The following is a 19830-nucleotide window of genomic DNA, read 5'->3' as shown; positions in this document are numbered from 1 at the left end:
GATGTTTGGGGGAACTTACCTATTTTTTTTATTTAAAGAAAATCTAATCAGAACTAGCAGTCCTTTCCTGCTTTGACAGTTTCTAGCTTTAATTGTAACAGCAGAAGAATATTTCACAGCTTTTCTTCTTATTTGCCTACCTAAATACTCCTGCTTGGCTGTATTTATAGTACAGCTTCCAACATCCATTAAAAACTAGTAAAAAATGTATTCTACCCTGCCCCAATAATTGCCCTATCCTGCACACCTTTTATTATTTTGAATGCTTTATTAGAAAATACCTGCTAAAACTTGGCTTCCGGTCGTTTGAAATAGGGCGATACGGCGATGCAGGGCAGAATCACTATGCGACGATCGATTGATCGATCCTAGCCCGACTCCTTCCTATACAAGAGGAAGGCTAGGATTGATCAATCAATCGTCGCATATATATAAATGGTGTGCAGGATAGGGCAATTATTGGGCCAGGGTAGAATAGATTTTTTACTTAATTGTTAATGTTACTTTTCCTTTAAAAGCCAGCCTTGGTCACTAAATGTTTGGAACTGTAGTTCAACAAGTGCAGGAGAGCCTCATGTTGCAGTTTCCTGTTATTGTTACAGTACCTCATTCGGATGAAGTTAATGACTAGGTCAGTCAGTTGTTCACTATTACTTATGTACATTACTATGTACTAGCTCACATATTGTTCCTATATCCTTCTCACCCCTTTTCTCCCTTTGCTTATTTGCTCTCATGTGTGCTTTTGTCAAACACGATCATGTCTTCCTCCTCCTCACAGCCTCCCACGCTGTCCTGGAGGACCGAGGCTGATTCATTCATTCATATAAAAAAAAAAGCCTGCATTTTAGATCCTTAATGAAAGCAGAAGAATGAACAGGCACACCATAGTATAAATCTGACAAAATACACAAAATAAGCCAAACGCTTTTTGGCATCAAAATAACTGTTCATTAACCAAAGTGTATAGAGCACTAAATGATATATTTTTTTTTTCCAGCAGTCTAAATTTTATTACATTTGGGCCATTAGTGATAAATTATTCTAGTTGGTACTGGCTAAATACTATAAGAGTGGAAGCAATAGAACCTCTAAATAGTTATGGGATATTTTATATTCCTATATACATGAAGTGCTAGGCTCAAGCCACACAAGGCGCATTCTCTGCCTGTGAATAAATACAGGGTGAGAAGCACGCAAGTATGCAGTTTGGTGCCATGATCCACTCTGTTTGCACATTAAAAAGGCTGGTATGGGGCTGATTATTGACCTGCATTTTTCCATTAAGGCGACTATACACAGGAAAATAAAAGCTGCCGCAAGTCTGTCGGCAATTTATAGCCCCATGTATGGGGGGGGTCATCAGACGAGCCTACCCTACTGATATCATGTAGGCTGTCATTAAATATACTAAATACATATATCCTCTTTAGCTGATAAAGAAACATTATCGGAGATTCAGGCACACCAAATTTTACATTTCATTGGGGATGTTTCCAGCTTGTTTGTCAAATCCCCACCAAGAAGAGACATGAAATAGAGTCAAGACACTATTTTGTCTATGCAGTAATGCATAATTTAAATACATTTCCTTGCTATACGTACTTTACCATAATTCTTTGTTTTCTTGTGAGCTAGGGTCGGTAATATGCAATTCTCTTTATTAAAGGCCTCTAACTACCTAACAGTAGGATTGCTTTGGGGTTTTTTTTTATTGTATCCATGAGATGTGGTTTTTTTTTTTGGTTTTTTTTTTACATTGTATGTTGAGGATTTTGATGGTTTATAATTTATTCTGCCTTTTTTGTCATGGACTGTCCCAGGTTGCTACACCCTGCTCTGTATTATGCTGAAGATGTCCCATGGCCACACCACCCAGGAAGCTCTAGAGATTATGAAGGAGTCTGAAAAGTGTCTGGTTGAGGAATCTTTAAACAGAAGCAAGGCTGTGTCAAGATCCCCTAGTAAAGAGGATCAGGAATCCGATGAGCCAAACTCACGCCAGGAACCACAGGTTATTCTGCTTTTTTCCTCTTTGAGTTTAGGCATGGGCTCTATTTCCATTTTCAAGTCCATTCCCTTGCTTTAGTTCTTTTTGTAAAATTAAAAATTGTGTTGCAAGGAAATTATTTTACATTTCTCAATGAAATACTTTTTTTTTTATTTTATTATATTCAAGTTAATAAGAAATGCTGAAAGACTAATATAATGTATAAAAATGTTAAACACAAACCAGTTATTGCTGTGCTTTCCAGTCTGTCCTGGAGGTGCACAGGGGCTGGTGAGTAAGTTTGCTTTTAGTACATCACTGTTCATGCCCTGGGCTGTTTGGATAGTTTGTCATCTGAATATCAAGCAGGCAATTTGTTTGTGTCATTCAGGATTTTTAGCCTACAAATCTGAAGCTTCTAATGGATGGGTAAGCTTTGCTTCAAGGTGTTAGGTACTTTGATAAGAGGAATGGGGAAAAAAAACTATTAAGGGTAATATCATAGGACCACTGTATGATTTTTATTTTTGATGAACTTGTAATCTGTAACATTGCTTCTTAAAGCTCACAAAGTAATGGCCATCAATAGAATACTTTATTCTATATTTATAGAATATATATGTATCTATTGTCCTGTTCTATCATATACATGCACTAAAATTACTAACCAAACATTGCCCTCCTTGCCAAAGAAGCATTAATGTTACATCATACACTAAAAAATGTCATTCTTTTGTGTTTTTTTGTTTATTCATTTCATTTACTCTGGGTTATTTTCCCCTCACTCTCTCTCCAATGGTGCAGAGGCGGAATGCAAGCCACGGACATGCTAGGAAGAGAGCCAAGGTACACTTGCGTACAACTCATACCACCCACATCTCAGAAACAATCACTTGCTTACTTGTACTTCATTTTTATATCATCTGACACCTTTTCTTTCCCCCCGCCCCCACATGTATGGTATACAAATACATTACTATTGCCCATTTGAGAGATTCTGGATGGTCATCGCCACTGACAGATCCAGTTAAATCGCACATCATTCGTTGCATTTCATTATGCAGTGTGTGCTTCTGGTTCTTTTTCCTCATGTTTACATTTAATGAACTTGGCATGCACTCCAAGTGCATAAGGTTCGGGTTGCTATCTCTGCGGTAGCTGCAATAGTTTTGGTGTCTTCAGAAAGGCTGGTGAATCTGCAGCTCTGATGATACTTTTTTCTTCCTTGTTACACTGCGACCCCATCCACATTGGTATTTGGCCTTCTGCTACAGCTGTCAAGCTAATAATTGCATGTAGCTCATTTTTGCAGTACAATTTTGAAGCAGTGAGTACTTGTGAGTTTCAGAAACACTAATTAAAGGCTGGTCAGACAGATTGCATGAAAACTGATTTGCATGCTGTTTTCGAGTGACTCCTTGAGTGAATGGTTGTTTTATTAAGGTAGGTTACACGGTTATGTCACGTTAAAGAGGTAGTTCATCTTTAAGCTAACTTTTACTTTGTTTTAGAATGGCCAATTCTTAGCATATTTTCAGTTGGTCTTCATTCATAATTTTTTAAGTTATTCGCCTTTGTGAAGCTACAACTGTTGTTATTGTTACTCTTTATTCATTAGCTTTCTATTCAGACTCTCATTCACAACACTATGGTTGCTAGGGTAACTTGGACCCTAGCAACTAGATAGCTGGAATTCCAAACTGTGGAACTGCTAAATAAATAAATGCTGCTAAATAATTTAGAAATCACAAATAAAAAAAAAACAATTGCAAATTCTCAGAATTGCACTCTCTAAGCCATACTAAAGTTCATTTTAAGGTGAACATATGGAAACCTCTAATGAGACTTGCAGTCATCTCTGTACTGTGTAGGAATCCATGTAACCTCATAGGGCTTTATTGCTGGTAAAGATGTGAGTAAGTCCTTCTGATTGCTGTCACTAGTCGGTCGAATGGTGTGATTTGTGTTTTAGACTAATAACAAAGTAAAAGATCTAGAGTGGCTTGTGCGATATGTATGTGTGTATATGGTTGTGATTTGGAGATGTGGAGATTATTATTTGTTTTTAATAGAAATATACTATTGCTTGCAACTGATTTGTACTGTACTTCCTAACACTTGTTGTGAGTTGTTGGAGGATTTCATACATGTCTTCGAGTGCCACAATTTTATATGTATAATTGTATGTCTTATTTCAGAATAAAACAAAAATAAGTATCTGCAGATGACTGTCTGATCTCTAGAGATTTGTTCCTTTTGCCATCTCAATCTCTCCCTTTATTTCATAGTCCAACTCAAAGTTAAAGCTTGTAAGAAGTTTAGCTGTGTGCGAAGAGTCTTCTGGACCTTTTGTAGATGGCCCTTTGGAGCCCCAGGTAAGTGTCCAACAGTTTAAACAAAGCATCAGCTTTAAGTTAAAATAATGTGCACTTAAATAATAATTACATTTTATTGTTGTTTCATCTGTTACATACCACTTATGTGTTTAATTTTTAAATCGTATGAAATTGCTTATTTAAGTTTTTCTGCCAAAATGTTAACAAGCAAGCCTTTTAGATAATGAGCTTCCAAATGATAGATCTCATACCTGAGATAGAGATATATATATATATCTCTCTCTAATTTTTAATTGGTTAGGATGGTTGCCTTGAGAAAGGTCCCTATGGGGACCGAAATGTAACGTTGGCTGTTCATGTGTTTTTAATACACAATTGATTGTTTTTGGAATATAACTCGGTGTTGCTGGTCTTTTTTGGATATTTAAATCATTTACCTTGCACCCGAGCTAAGAGCTGAAGCAGAATGCCACCCTGGGTTCGCTATATATATATATATATATATATATATATATATATATATATATATATATATATATATATATATATATATATATATATATATATATATATATATATATATATTATAAATATAATATTTATAATATATATATATTATAAATATAATATTTATAATATATATATATTATAAATATAATATTTATAATATATATATATTATAAATATAATATTTATAATATATATATATTATAAATATAATATTTATAATATATATATATTATAAATATAATATATGTGTATGTGTGTGTGTGTGTGTTGGTTGTAGTATTAGTTGGGATTAGTTTATAGGCCAACTACTGATCCCACAAATATCGATGATGGCTTAGGTACCATGGGTTTCCCCCTTAATATACAGAGGTGAATGGCGCACACTGATTTAAATTGCTTGGTTCTATATTTTAAAAAATGTGATCACATTTCTGCCATATATCAGTAGTGTTTTCAAAGGAAATATTACTATTAACCTTTATTTCACTGGATTGCAATCCTGTTTTCTAGTGTATTTCATAAAAGCTTGCTAAATTTAATATGTAGGATAAACTGGAATGCATTTAGATTGTTTGTCAATGTAGACACAAAGTCATACAGCTGTATGTTCTCATAAACACAACAGCAAAAATATGCTCATGCAAACCATTGCAGCGGGTGCCTGAGATCAACAGTTGTTGCGAAGGAGGCGTCAGAGCGAGCCTTCATGTAGACACGCTCTAAGATTCTGAATTCTTCCCCTACAGACAAAACAGAGTTCTTGGCAATGATTTATGTGTAGGCTTGCACTGCTGCCACCTGCACTGCACCTGTTCTGTGCCTAAATGCAGGGCTTGGCAGAACTGTCTGTGTGGGAAGAGAAGCTTACACTTCTCCTGGCCAAACTGTCATTGCTCTGCTGCTAGGCTTTGGCTTTGCGTGAGGGTATCTATCCTTCATTGATTAATGATTATGTGTTTTAGGATGTCATCCACCTACATATTAGTTGTCCGTCTGACAAGGAAGAGAAGGCCTGTAAAGATGGATCTGAGAAAGAAGAAAAAAGTAAAGAAAAGGGTCCGAAGAAAATGCTGTCTAGAGGTACACAGAATTCTGTATTTTCAAATGTATCTGGTGACTGTACTGTACAAAAAAGTCTAGTGTTATATTGTTCTTTATTTCTAGTCTTTTGATAAGATAGTTTATTCCTTACTAGTTATATCCCTTCCATATTCCTGGCTGCGGTAGCCAGTTCTGACAGGTGTCATTGCTAGGGAAATTAGAACTATTGCTATTGGAATGTGGTGGGTTTAAGCTTAATCCACTATTTTTATGTTTAACTTTGAATGGATGTTATGAACTAGCTGGCTCTAAATGATTTTTATCATTTGAATCATTATTTACATTTGATAAACTGGTAATCTTTGTATCCCATTCAGGTTTCTGGCTCACTCGATTATTTTTGTGGAAAGCACTCTAAGGGGCACATTTACTAATCCACGAATCCGAATTGGAAAAATTTGGATTGGAAACGAACATTTTGCGATTTTTTACGTCGCCGTTACGACTTTTTCGTAAATTGTTGTGACTTTTTCATAACCGTTACGACTTGTGCAAAAAGTCGCGACTTTTTCGTAGCCGTTACGATTTGCTTGTGTATTGTCGCAACTTTTTCGTATTGAGCGCGGGCAAAACTTTCAGACTTTGCATGATTTTGGAAGCCTCCCATAGGACTCAATGGCACTCTGCAGCTCCAACCTGGCCCAGGGAAAGTCACGATACTGAAGCTTGAATGAATCCGAAACTTTCGTACTCGGCGCGACGGCTACGAAAAAGTTGTGACAATTCACGCAAGTCGTAACGCTACGAAAAAGTCGTGACAATTTACAGAAAAAGTTATAATGGCTACGAAAAAGTCGCAACAATTTACGAAGAAAAACGCAAAATACTGATCATTACGAAAAAAAATGCATTCGGGCGCTTTTCGGACGTTCGTTGATTAGTAAATGTGCCCCTAAGTATCCCCTCTAGATTGAAGGTGGGGGGGGGGGGGGTGCGGTGAAGTGAACCATTCCCTTTACACTAATGTTCATTGTCAAGCTAAATAGAAGCAGTGCTTTTGTCGAAAGCAACCAATCAGATTTTTGCTCTCATTTTTCCATTTTATAGTAGATTGAAAACAAAATGATTGATAATGGCACTTCTGCTGTTTAGCACCTATGTCTAGCCAAGGGTCTGTTTGACCTTTCCCAGCCAAGGAGTTTCTTAAATCTGCCAAAGGCATAATGGAAATGACTCTGTAATCAAAAAAAAATTTGAGAAGAAATTTGATCACCTGAATTACTTGAAAGATAAAACCAAGTTATGGGTCCTGTTTAAAGTCTTATTCCCTGCATTGTTTGGTGAGTGCAGTTTGGAATACTGTAAAGCTTTGGGGACTGTCCTTCAGCAGCACCGCAGCATCCAAATATAGAAGCGCTTTAAGGGAAACTTGAGTTCTTGCACGGATTAGACAGTGTGTTCTTGCAGGGATTGGAGTTGATGTTCCCTGTTAATAAGTCAACTGTTAAAAAAAAAAAAAAAAAAAAAAAAAGGCCAGGAATATAATCCTAATGTTGTGACTAGAATTAATTTATACAAGCATACATGTAAGATGTATTTCAATTAAGTTCTCAATTTTTTTTTTCCATTTTTCTCCTCCCTCCCCTCCCCACAGATTCTAGCCAGGAGTACACTGATTCTACAGGAATAGATGTACATGAATTTTTAGTGAATACACTGAAAAATAATCCAAGGTAATCGCTTGTTGAAATTGTGTTTTATAAGGCCCGATAAAACAATATTGAGGTTGAAAATAAAATTAAAGTTAACTTTGGACAAATGTTTTTAATGACAATTTATTTTTAAAAAGATGTTTACCCAATGAATCATTCATACCTTTAATGCTTTGCTAAACATTTTGTTTTCAAGGGACAGAATGATGCTGCTAAAATTAGAACAAGAAATTCTTGAATTCATTAATGATAATAGGTAGGTGTTTGACTATACTAAGCAAAAGGAGTACAGATTTTTTCAGTTTATAGCACAAACTGCATGTCTGAGCAATTCCAACACCGTACATTAGGGATTTTTTTGACACATTTGTCTTATTTGCCATTAAGAAAACCTGTTTGTTTTGAAGGCATGAATTCTGTTTTATAATTGCAGGCATTTGCCTGCCATAAATTACACTGGAGTGAAAATCCAAGCGTTTTTATGGATCACCTTTAATTGCAAGAGTAACACACCTCTTCCCCAACCTGGCAGCCTACCAGTGCAAGCACTTTTGCTGTCCTCCAGCTCCTTTAGCTTTTAGGCAATCATATCACACATTAGTACACACAATAAACACACGTTTCGCTTTTTGTGTTGTTTTACAGTAACATGGTTTTTTGTCTTTTTTTTCTAAAAAGTGTATTATTGACCAGGGTGATTAGTGTGAGAGCGTATAACACTGTATACTTTATTTGTTCTTATGCATATTTTCATGTGTAAATTGTTGTTGATTACTAGGTTTTAATCCTTAAAACCATCATTAAACAGTGATGTTTTATTTGAGATAAGATTCTGTAAAGTGCAATTTTCAAAATGTTATAAATAACGCAATTAACAAAATTCTTGTTTTGTGGTTTAGATTAGGTAAACACATATACCCATGTGGAACCCATGTGAGTTTTTTGAATAATAATAAGGTGGCCATTCACGTTCAGATAGTCTTCCAACGAACTTTCAGATATTGATCATCCATTTAAAAGCAACAATTTAAAACTAAATTGTAGAATAAATCAGCGGATGTTCTGAACATGAAATAGTTGGCAGACACCAATCGTACAAAAGGGACTTCCTGTAGGTCCCCCAAAGATATAATCAGATACACAATACATGCACAGATTTTATTGGTATTAGACAAAAATTTTCTAACCTGTCCAAAATGACTAAATGACCGATTGCCATTGTTCGAAAATTATGGGGCATTTTGGTCTTGTAGCCTAAAAGCGTGTTTATTTTGGGTACAGTGGTAGTTTAATGTTATGGGTTTTTGATCTGTACAAGTTGGGTACCTTCATTAATCTATTACTATTTAGTACTGACCCACGCTGAATATATGAGGCTTTCAAAATCAGTTGTATTTTAATGCAAATTAAACAATTATTTTTGATCTACTTCTCTTTAATAAAAAAATATGCATTTATCTTCTTTTTTATTTCATCCCTAAAATTATAATTTCATGTTCCAAAAACCAAACAAGCAAATCCTTTTTCTTTATTTTAAAATCAACTAAATTTGTCCTTCTCCTGAGATTTTTTACTAATGTTCTTCCTTTCACACGCCAGCAATCAGTTTAAGAAGTTTCCACAGATGACCTCATATCACAGGATGCTTTTACACCGTGCTGCCGCATACTTTGGCATGGACCATAATGTAGACCAAACAGGCAAAGCCGTCATCATCAATAAGACCAGTAACACACGAATGTAAGTTCACATTAACTGCTTAAACAATTTTATGTTTTAATTTTGTTATAAAATGTGTTTTTTGTGTCTAATTTGAAAAAAGCTGGAAATTGTTGACCAAAAAATGCCCAAAAAACTAATTTATACCGAAGAACCTTTTTCAACATCAATTTGCCTTGTTAAATACAACCCAGTGGTGGCAATAGACTCTGTTCTGCCAAATTAATTATCGCTTTTCCAAATATCTTGGTCTTTGTCGTTTTCAGTAATTGATCTGATTACTGACATGTAATGTCTCTCTTTGGATTCATCTCACGGAGAGATATATGCTTTAGTTGTAATTGTTTAGCTGTTAACCCACTTCAGTGTTGTGACTTGCCAAAAAGGCTGCTCTCTTACAGTCTATTGAATGAGACTGTATGGCTGCACTCTTTATGGAAAACTTAATATTAAATGGATTATGTCACTCTTTTTTTATGGTATTCATGTTTGCAGGCATCTATGTTAAGAAACAGTTTAAAAAAGCTTATTTACCCAGTAGTTTCGCACAATTCCACTGTTGTGAATTAGCAACTTGAATGTTTAGGGCAATGACACATGAAGAGTTTAGTTGCCTACAATCTCCTCAAATTCTTTCCTACCAGCAAGAATGTAAATTGGTGGTATGAAAACATGTGTTGCTTCTGCTTTCCAAAGTTGCCTGTAGTTTCCTTGTGTGGCAACTTTGGGTGACTTCAGAAAGACTACTCGACACACATGTTTTCCTACCGGAGGCTTACATTCTCGCCAGTAGGAAAACATTCGAGAAGATTAGTTGCCATCGCTAGGGATGACAAATCTCCTTGTGTGTCACAGCCCTTAGAAGAAGAGTGCCTCTTTTGATGCTAAACAGACTGAACTATTCTATCTTTCTAGGCTTAGATAAATTAACTGTTAACTGCACCTGAAAAAGACTGCTTGGCCTGCCTTTCCCTTTTTTAAATATTAGCTTGATAAAGGTTGATGACAAATGTAGAATTATACTGCCTGCGGAGTGGAGGATAAAATAAAAAGAATACTTAAGAATCCTGTTTTACTTTTTGTTCTCAGTCCTGACCAGAGGTTTTCTGAGCACATCAAGGATGAGAAAAGCTGTGAATTCCAACAGCGGTTCATTCTGAAGAGAGATGATGCCAGCATGGACCGGGATGATAACCAGGTGAGTATAATAGAATTAATTACCCTGATACCGAATGGGACTTAACCCCTGCATAGATAATTGAGAAACCAAAATACAGATAAAAGAATGATTTTTATTACACTATTGCCAACACTGAATACCTAAAGTTAAAATCCCCCAGACAGCACTGTAACAATGAAAGGAGGGGCCCCTCCACATGTATAAGTGACCTTCTAATGAGTATTATAGCATATATATATATATATATATATATATATATATATATATATATATAGCACAATTTTAGTGAATTTTACGCAAAGTGAAAAATGCTGTATATGAAGGTCCTGAACCAGTCCTAAAACTGTTTATGCCAGAAATATGATGGCTTATAGATAAAGAACTCAATATTGTACCGGTCTGGCCAAAAGAAAATGCAGGTTATTAATGAATGTTCAAAAATTCAATGTGGCAGAAAGGTAATATGTAAATGAAGAGTGTAAGGCCGTTACTGCATAGCACACAACTTTTATTATTTTATTATTATAAGTCACCATGGAGTTCAAGTGCTTTTATAAAGGTCATGGAACTTTTATAATCGAGATATTTTACATAAGGGGAGTACATTATTCTTTATAATGTACAAGTGTCAGGGTTAGCATGCTACAGGAAAGCAGTTTAGTTGAAACTATGGATTTTACTGTGTGCTGCAACCTGACACTTGCCTTGGTAAATGTGTCTACACCATGTCAGCAAAACAGTTATTTTGGAACAGCAGCTTCTAGAATCCAGAATGTTCTATAGTAACTAAAGTTATCTGTTTCATGGACATTTAAAATAGTCATTTCTAAAGATGTTCTAGCCAGCAAGATATTTGACAGTGTATATAGAAGATTTTCTTATAGAAGATACATGGGCCCATGTACCCTGAATAAATCACATTGTTTCCAGCAGTACAGGTTGTTTTGACAGAAAAACACGTTATCCAGTAGTGCTTTTACTACACCTAATTTGACATAAGTTCATTAGGTTGGGTGTATTCATGGTGCATAAACATTACATGAACTGCCAAAAATTATAAATATATCCTTTAGACTTGCACAGACTAATTACATTAGTTAATTGGAGGCGTCTTCTTTAATAGGAATACATATATGTATGATGAACAGTTATATGCAAAATCTAGGTCAAATTCTAGCTGTGCATACAATACAGTAAATCCTGCTTTAAACGGTATTCAAATTACCATACATCCCATAAACTAGTGGGAATTGTTTTTTCTGTAAATATGTATTTTAAATATACTAAATGTGTATTTATGTATATACTTTACTGTATCAGCTAAGATTCCTTTTAAAAATCTTATCTATCTAAAAAAAAGTCTATTTTAGTCTAGTATTATCTACTTAACAGTGTCCTATAATTCAAATATTGGCAAGAATAATGCCTCAAAATGGAGCGACTGCTTTCTCACTCCTGGTTTCTATAGCAACAGGAACCTTCAAAACTGGGAAATTTTCAGCTAGATAGGAGCCAAAGCTGCTTAGAAAACAGCATGGCCTTTCCAAAAAAGATTGAAACTGCTAAAATGAATAATAAAATATTTCCTTTTATCTAAGAATAGCCCTTTAAGAAAAAAAAGATATTTCTTATAAAAAGGATCAGTCCAGTTATTCATAGCAACCTAGTATGCAACAAATAAACCAGCCCTTGCTCAGAATGTCTTTGTTGACTGTGTTGTTTTTATTATTTAAGATTAGTTGCTCCTTTGTTTACTTTTTCCTTTCCTATAGGCAGTGGCACACTGGGCTACAATCTAATCAGGTAGAACATAGCAGTGTTCTTAACACGTGCTTTTATTATTTGGCTGCTTAGTTGACGCTCTGTATGTTATCGGGCCAGGTTATATAACTTTCCTGCAGGTCCTACAGGAAAGATATGGAGCCTATGGGCATGCTGAGGGCTATAAAAATCAAATAAAACATTTAAAAGACTTTAAATAGTGCAGTACTGAGCCCTAACACCTTTGCTTTTTCCAACAATTAGATTAGAGTACCTTTACAGGATGGCAGACGGAGCAAGTCCATAGAAGAGCGAGAAGAGGAATATCAACGGGTACGGGAAAGAATTTTTGCACGAGAGGTATGTGTTTCTTTCAAGTAGTATGTGTGTGTTTCCTTTTTTCAAGTAAAGGTTATTTGCTCTTATTCTTCACACCAGGGGCACATATTGGGAAATTAAGGCTAATTTCAGACCAGGCGTATTCCATTTATTCAGGTGCAGGCACAGGTAGGAGGTGTATTGCGTTATTTCTGGCAAGTATTTTCCAGCTTGCCGAAAATATATACGCTATAATGGCTGGTCTGACATTAGCCTAAGAGAAAGGAATTTTAAAAAGATGCCAAAACAGAAGTTTAAGTATAATGAATTACTAATGCATGCCTACAGTGTATTGGTCAGATCCTGAGTACTTCATAATTTTGCCGGCATAATTTGCCGCTGTTGGCAGCTTATTGTCCCATGTATTGGGTCCACCAATGGGCCTGTCTGACCCACGTCTCTGCAAAAGTCAGAAAAGGTATCCGACTGATGCAGTACTCATCTGACCGGATTTTTAAACCAGTTTGTTAATGGGGTTCTCATCTGGCAGTCCTTCATATGCTCTGTGTATGATCAGAAAGTTGGCTCTGGGGCCAATGATAAGATGAGCCTGATTTGGCATTGTGGATTTTTGACCAAATTGTGCCCATACCAACTTGTTTGGTGTTTTTGCAATAGTGGATCTGTCAGTGTAGGGCCTGCTTTAGGTATTAGAAAACCCAATTTAAGGCAACAGGTCCTATACACAAACCCCCTCCCCCCCTCACTCACTCCCAAAAGGTGACCACCCTGCCAGTACCTGCCTTATGTATAAAATGCAGTATCCTTCCACTTTAAACGGAATTTCCATCCGAAATCCTTTCCAGTATACATTAAGTAAATGTTGTAAATGGCTTTTAAGTGATTTGTAATGATTTGTGTGTGCCTGGTTCTGACTCCTGAAACAGTGTAGCAGAGGCCAGCTCATTAACCAAAATGGAGTTTTGAATTCTGCTGAATTGTTTCAACAGTCAGAGCAGTGACAGAAGTGGGCTTACCCTGAAGCCTGAACCTACATTTTCTGTAGAGTTTTCCCATGACGCTAGAAGCATAGATTTTTAATTTTTATTGGCAGTATATTTCTGTTATGTCTCCTGATATTTATAAAATGGATGTTGACAACTGATTTCCTTGGGCGAGTCTGTGTAAAGCCTCTTTCTTTTTCTGTCCCTGCAGTCTGCCCAAAATGGTCATGTTGTAGAAAGCAGGTAAGTAGTTAATTTTATTTCTATTTTATTAAATGAAGAACACATCTGACTGTGGATGAATTCATTTTTCCATCGGATCTGTCACCTTGAATGCTCGTTGCTGTTCTGCTCTTAATGCTAAGGCTCCTGTATGCCATCGAAACACTCGCTGATACATATCGGTAGAGATCTTGCAAGTTTTGTTTTAAGCCCTCTCACCTACCCCCGCTTTCACAGCCTTGACAGTTCATGCAAATTCTGTATGTCACGCTCAGGCTGCAGGTGAAGTCAGGGAGGGGGGTGGTGGAGCCTGTGATTTATCTGACTTTGCAATGAGGAGAGATGAACTGGCTCCTCCTAAGCAACAGAATCAGCTTCTTTTCTGTTATGCCCTTTACAGAGTAGGCGGTTTTGATAATCCATTGCTTGTAATGCCCATGTTAATGGCAAGGATATGGTATATTCTCTGTGTCATGCAGAATGCCATGAATTGGATCATCACAGGGCCAGTAGAGAAAAAAGGTTTTAAAATGTAACCAGAATGAGTTAGAGTAAATGCTTTACCTTACAGTAAATCTTAATAGGCCTGTTTTCTAATTTAGAGCACTCTGATTATTTATACATTTTAGGAATGATGCCATTGTCATTATGTTAAAGGCACACTAACATCAGTAAATTCTATTCTTAGGGCTAAGGCACACATTTGACCAAAAGTACATGTGCCTTCAATAAAGCTGTATTCATTTATTTCTACCAAGAACAGTGACAGGTGGACAGGGCCAGTTTGAACACTGTTGTTTTCCACTGAATGGCATTGGTAGACAAGATGATACAGATTTTAGCCGCCTTCTCATGTACGTTTGGATATCGTTCATACGTTTAAATGCAACAATCTGAAACTAACATTCAGACTGCAGTTGTAGGATAAAGCCTTTAAAATACAAATCAGATGATGTTCTGAACATGAAATAGTTGGCCGACACCAATCATATGAAAGTGACTTCCATTGTAAGTCCCCCATGGATATCGTCAGATACGTAATACATGCTCAGATTTTTCGTTATCCAACCGAAATGTAACCGATCAACTAAACGAACAATCGCCATGGTAAGAAAATTATCTGGATGATAATTCAGAGCCCACATGGTCCGAAAATCTACCAAACTATGTTTCATAAGATTTTATTGTTACATGTATGGGCAGTTTAAGTTGTGTCTTTAACAAACAGTGCATATGCCACACATAGAAATGTGTGTTTCTTTGTACTGGCTATGTGACAGCTTAAAGTCTCCCTCAGTTTTAATATTGTTGATTTTATTATTATTGCGCTAAAATTTATATAGAATCCATTATTCATCTCAGTCCCTGCAGCTTACAGTCTAAGGTCCCTTTCAGATTCATACACTAGTGTCGCTATTATCAGGAACCAGTCAGCGTTCCTGAATAATTTTGGAGTTTGGGAGGAAACCAAAGCAAAAATGGGGTGAACGAACTCTTACAGGTAGGGACCAGGCCAAAATACAACATGTCTAACAATGTGAGGAGGACTTTGGGAGGGGATAAAGAGATGGGCAAAAAAGTTTACTGTTGCCCATAGGTTTCCTTAGCCTTGAGTGTCCAGATGATAAGTTTTAATGCCTGTAATGGTTCAGCAAAAAACAAGGAGTTTTAGGAAGTTATTATCTGGATATCCAATTCCCATAATGCAACTTTGTAAAATGTATTCCTTATGTTCTGGTTATTAATAACATTTCTGATCGTCACTGGTATTCGTGCAATATGTCAGTATTTTTGTAACATTTTAAAGGAAAAAAAAATCTGAATCATTTCCCCTCTTAATGTAATCAACAGAATCTACAGAGAAGGCTTTACCGCTATCTCTCACAAAAGGAGACAGTTGTTTAGGTACCTTCTGTGTTCAATATCTCAAGTATTTTTTGTTAAGGGCACTGGTCCCCATTCGCCTTTGGCATGGCTGCTCGTAACAGTTCTCTTGCCACGTGCTTCGTTTCCTATGTCCTGTACTGTTTGTGGAGCAGTGTTCTTTGGCTCATTTCCAGGAAATGTTTTTATTGGCTGCAACTTTGTCTGTTGCGAACATACTCCATTGTTCTGTCTGTTTATTCAAGTCTGCTTTTCTGTAAAGTTTTAGGGTGCTCTTGAAACATTTATTTAATGTTTATTAGTCTGTGAGAAAGTTTCACGGTTTTGAGCTTTCTTCCGTCTGTAAGCCTGCCATTGCTTGTAACTGGGATGTGGTGGAATTGTATGTTTTAAGAGAAAACATCATCGCAGCTAAGAAAAAATGTACCCAAACTGTAATTGGTGTTTAGTAAATCTGTTGTACTTTTTTTCTTGCAGTTGGGTTTTTTTGTAGCAGAAAAAAATAATTATTGGCTTGAGAAATCTCTCAAATAAAACACAAAATAGCTCAGAAGCTTGGATGGAATTGCTAAACTTTATGGACACAAGGTTTTTCTATCACAGCTGCAAAGTGACTGGATAATACCTATAATATCCTATGTATCAATAATATCATTAATTAAAACAGATTTATTAAGCATATGTTACAGTTTGGGTTTTGTTTCATCGTCTCCTTATAAATTGCTTGCTGTATACGTTCTACACTAAATACCAAATATACTTATATTAATGATTTACAATATCTGTTTTTCTGGTTATTCAGAATGATACCAACTATGGAGATCTTATGTCCCACAGCATCATAATCAGACTAACAACTGTTTACTTTGGACTGATTTTCTTTGTCTCTGTGATGCAAAGACAGTGCCTTATATTTAATGCTAACTAAATTGCATAAATCCAGATTTATTACAAAGCAGTCCTATATTTTGGGTCTGTTTTTTGTTTAAATGTTTATATTAGCTTAAGGCTTCCCTTATTGGGAAAAGAGCAGGTCACAATGCTGAAGAAACACAACTGTGTCTCTTGTACCAATTTCTTTTATTTAAAGAACTATGCCCAAAATCACAGGTAGGAGGGGTTGTGCTAATGTAATAGGCTCCTCCCAGTAACTAACTGCTGTATTTCTGCCCTGGCCTATTCTTAGGCCCAGGGTACTTTGGTGCAGAGTTCTCTGTACCCATCTTGCTGCCTACACTTAGTATCCACTTTGCCACCCTGGGTGGCCACATAACAGTTTTTATCTATTAAAAAAAAAAAAACGCACAGGCCCAGTGTACTTTGGTGAAGAGTGGTCTGCCACCATCTTGCTTTCTACCGTTCGTATCCACTGTGCCACCCTGAGCGGCCACTACACTGCAGAACTACCTTGGTAATTACTGTACTGTCCATGGGCTCATCTTTATTCGGTGCACGGGACACCTGGCTGCAAGCAGTAAGATACTCTGTGCTAGAGAAAGGGATTAGTGATTAGTTTCACTGCAGAGTACGTAAAAAAATTGGTATCCCTTTAAATCTTGTGTGAAATGCATCAGACAGTGGCACCATTCAGTCAGAAAAGCTAGTATAAAAAGGAGGGGAGGGGAATTGAGAATGTAGCCAGGAATAGAACCAGCACCTTTCTCTTCATACATCCACAAGATAATTAGCACAACTAAATGCAGATTGCTCTGCTGCATTCCTGACACCATCCTTTAAGTCTAGGTTTTCTGTCTAATTATGCCATTTAACGTGATTAAATGCACTGGCACATGGGGAGATCAGTCACCCACGATGAATCTTCACTACGGCAGGTAACTAATCTCCCCAAAATGCCTTCTCACCTGTAAGAATGTGAATCGCCGGTGGGATGGCATACACGTTGCTTCAGTTTTCCAAAGCCGCCAGAAGGTCCCTCGTGAGGTAACTTTAGGTGACTTCGGAAATCAAAGCGACACACATGCCATCCCACTGCCAATTCACATTCTTGCCGGTGGGAAGGCTTTTTGGGAGATTAGTCACCTGCGGTAGCGAGGTTTTATTGCGGGTGACTAATCTCCCTGTGTGCCAGTGCCCTAAAGGAAAAGGAAAGCTTCTGAGGCATTTTATTGCCAATAAATTAGTCACAATAATGCTATATTCATTCTGTAGAATGCTTTACCATACCCAAATTAACAGCCTTGGAAGCTCCCTCTGTTTAAGATAGCAGCTGCCATTTTAATTTGGTCTGACTTTACTTCCTGGCTTGCATTTCTCCTGCTGCCTTGACTCATTGCTGAGGAAAGTTTCGAGGAGGAAGGAGAAGGGGGAGAGAGGAGGAAGGAGCAAACTGAGCAGATTCCTGCCATGCCCTGAAGGATTTTGCTGAGAGGAGGTGGTCTGACAGAGAAGCTCATGTGTACAGAATATAAAGAAATAAATGTGGTGCTTCTTTTCACTGAGGACTCAGAGCAGCAATGTGATGCTAAGTTAGATAAAAATAAAATCAGGTTACTTATGTACGCATAAAAGTAGTGGTGACAAAACACTGGAATTCTCCACAACTGGTTTTCATTATAGTCGGTTGCCACTGCTGTGGGTACAGGTTTTCTGGCTGATGTGGAGGTGTATGTAGAGGTGTTCAGGTTTTCTATACTGTAAGGAAATTCTATTGTTGTGTTGGAGACAAAATGCAGGCAGACTCCTGGTGTGATATTGGTAGTATATGGGGTAGATTTGTATATGGGGTTATTGCAACCATGGCTTAGGTGCAGCATTACACAATTTGGTCTTCTTGCGTAAAGGAACTTGTTTCCATTATAGTATTTGCTACTTGTAGAATGTTTATACCACTTTAACAGCCAAGAACGAGGCACCCATCTCACCTCTCCATATTCATTAACTCTTTATTTGTGATGTTTACACAGCTTGATCTCTTTTTGCTTACAGGACATGGAAAGTCAAATTTTTAATTTACTTTTCTGAGGCTGGATTCTTATTTTTTTAACTTTCTGTCCAGGTTCTCTCCTATTCATCTTCCAGCTTATTGTTCAAACAGCTTTCAGGTTCTGAGAGTAATTGCAAGCTAGCAACCAGATGGAGATCTGCAAAACAAAGTTTTAAATAAATAAAAAAACCACCTAGAAGAGAATAAAATTTACGAAGGACACTGTCATCAACATAGTAAAAGCTGGTATTAAGGTCAGCATCCCCATTAAGAATGCAGAGCTAAAGGAGTGCTGCCTCTGTCCAAAGTAATACATTTGCCAGACAGAGAAGGTAACAGCTTGAACATCTTTTCTCTTTCTCTGGCATAGGTATCATGTTCAGCATGCACCAGCAGCCATTCAGCTTTGCATTATTAATCATTTAATACTTACTGCAAAAGCCCTCCAGTGACAGCACATTGAGTGGCCTCAGGCTCCTTCAACTTTGCCCATGGGAATGGGCAGGTAATTAACTGTGAATAAGTAATGGGAAGTAGGAATTTGTAGGTTTTAAGCTGCAGAATGAAAGACTCTGAAAAATGTTTGGCCTTGCTGATAAGTTAGTAATGTATTGCTTCACGTTGGAACCCCCCACTGCAGAAGATCAGCTGCCAATTAAATTCATAAAGGAGACAAAAAAAAACCAAACTCTTCATAGTCCCACCCATGTGTTCCGCTTCCTTCTGCCTTTCTCCTAGGCTGTGCAGAGATGCCGGCGGCACTCAGCACACTGCAGTAATAACAAAACAGTACCTTGTACTTGATCCCAACTAAGATATAATTAATCCTTATTGGAGGCTAAACAAGCCTATTGGGTTTATTCAATATTTAAATTATTTTTAGCAGACTTAAATTGTGGAGATCCAAATTACGGAAAGATCCCTTATCTGGAAAACCCAGGTCCTGAGCATTCTGGATAACAGGTCTCATACCTGTACTATGTTTCTTATTTAAGTTTAGAATCTGAAAACGCCCCAGACCAGTCGCTCTGGAAGCTTTTTAAAACCATTTATTGATGAAAAAAATGTATTTGTTGTGCCAACAAGATTTGCCTTCTCACAGTAACAATAATTAATGTTTCGACTTGGTTTGTTGTGTATGTTTACCCCTGATCACCTTTGTGAGAAATGCCAAATCATCTAGGTTTGGAGAAAAGCAGTTTCCGATAA

The 19830-nt window shown here is 36.9% G+C and overlaps 1 protein-coding gene across 6 annotated transcripts in view; it reads left to right on the top strand.

The window, feature by feature from the left end:
- The window catches only part of r3hdm2 (R3H domain containing 2), a 75771-nt gene that overhangs the window by 34927 nt on the left and 21014 nt on the right, over positions 1–19830 (top strand). For 3 of the 6 annotated variants that reach the window (XM_018091108.2, XM_031895737.1, XM_031895735.1), the window contains exons 2-12: positions 1824–2014; positions 2795–2836; positions 4279–4365; positions 5799–5916; positions 7532–7610; positions 7786–7845; positions 9189–9329; positions 10398–10506; positions 12514–12609; positions 13783–13814; positions 15645–15698. In XM_018091108.2, coding sequence (XP_017946597.1) covers positions 1847–2014; positions 2795–2836; positions 4279–4365; positions 5799–5916; positions 7532–7610; positions 7786–7845; positions 9189–9329; positions 10398–10506; positions 12514–12609; positions 13783–13814; positions 15645–15698 — 986 coding nt within the window. In that variant the 5' untranslated portion in view covers positions 1824–1846. 6 annotated transcript variants of the gene reach the window in all.

Source organism: Xenopus tropicalis, chromosome 2 (assembly GCF_000004195.4).
Source record: "Xenopus tropicalis strain Nigerian chromosome 2, UCB_Xtro_10.0, whole genome shotgun sequence".
Taxonomy (NCBI): Eukaryota; Metazoa; Chordata; class Amphibia; order Anura; family Pipidae; genus Xenopus; species Xenopus tropicalis.
Note: the sequence above shows the minus strand (reverse complement) of the source record. Positions and strands in the feature narration are given on the sequence as shown.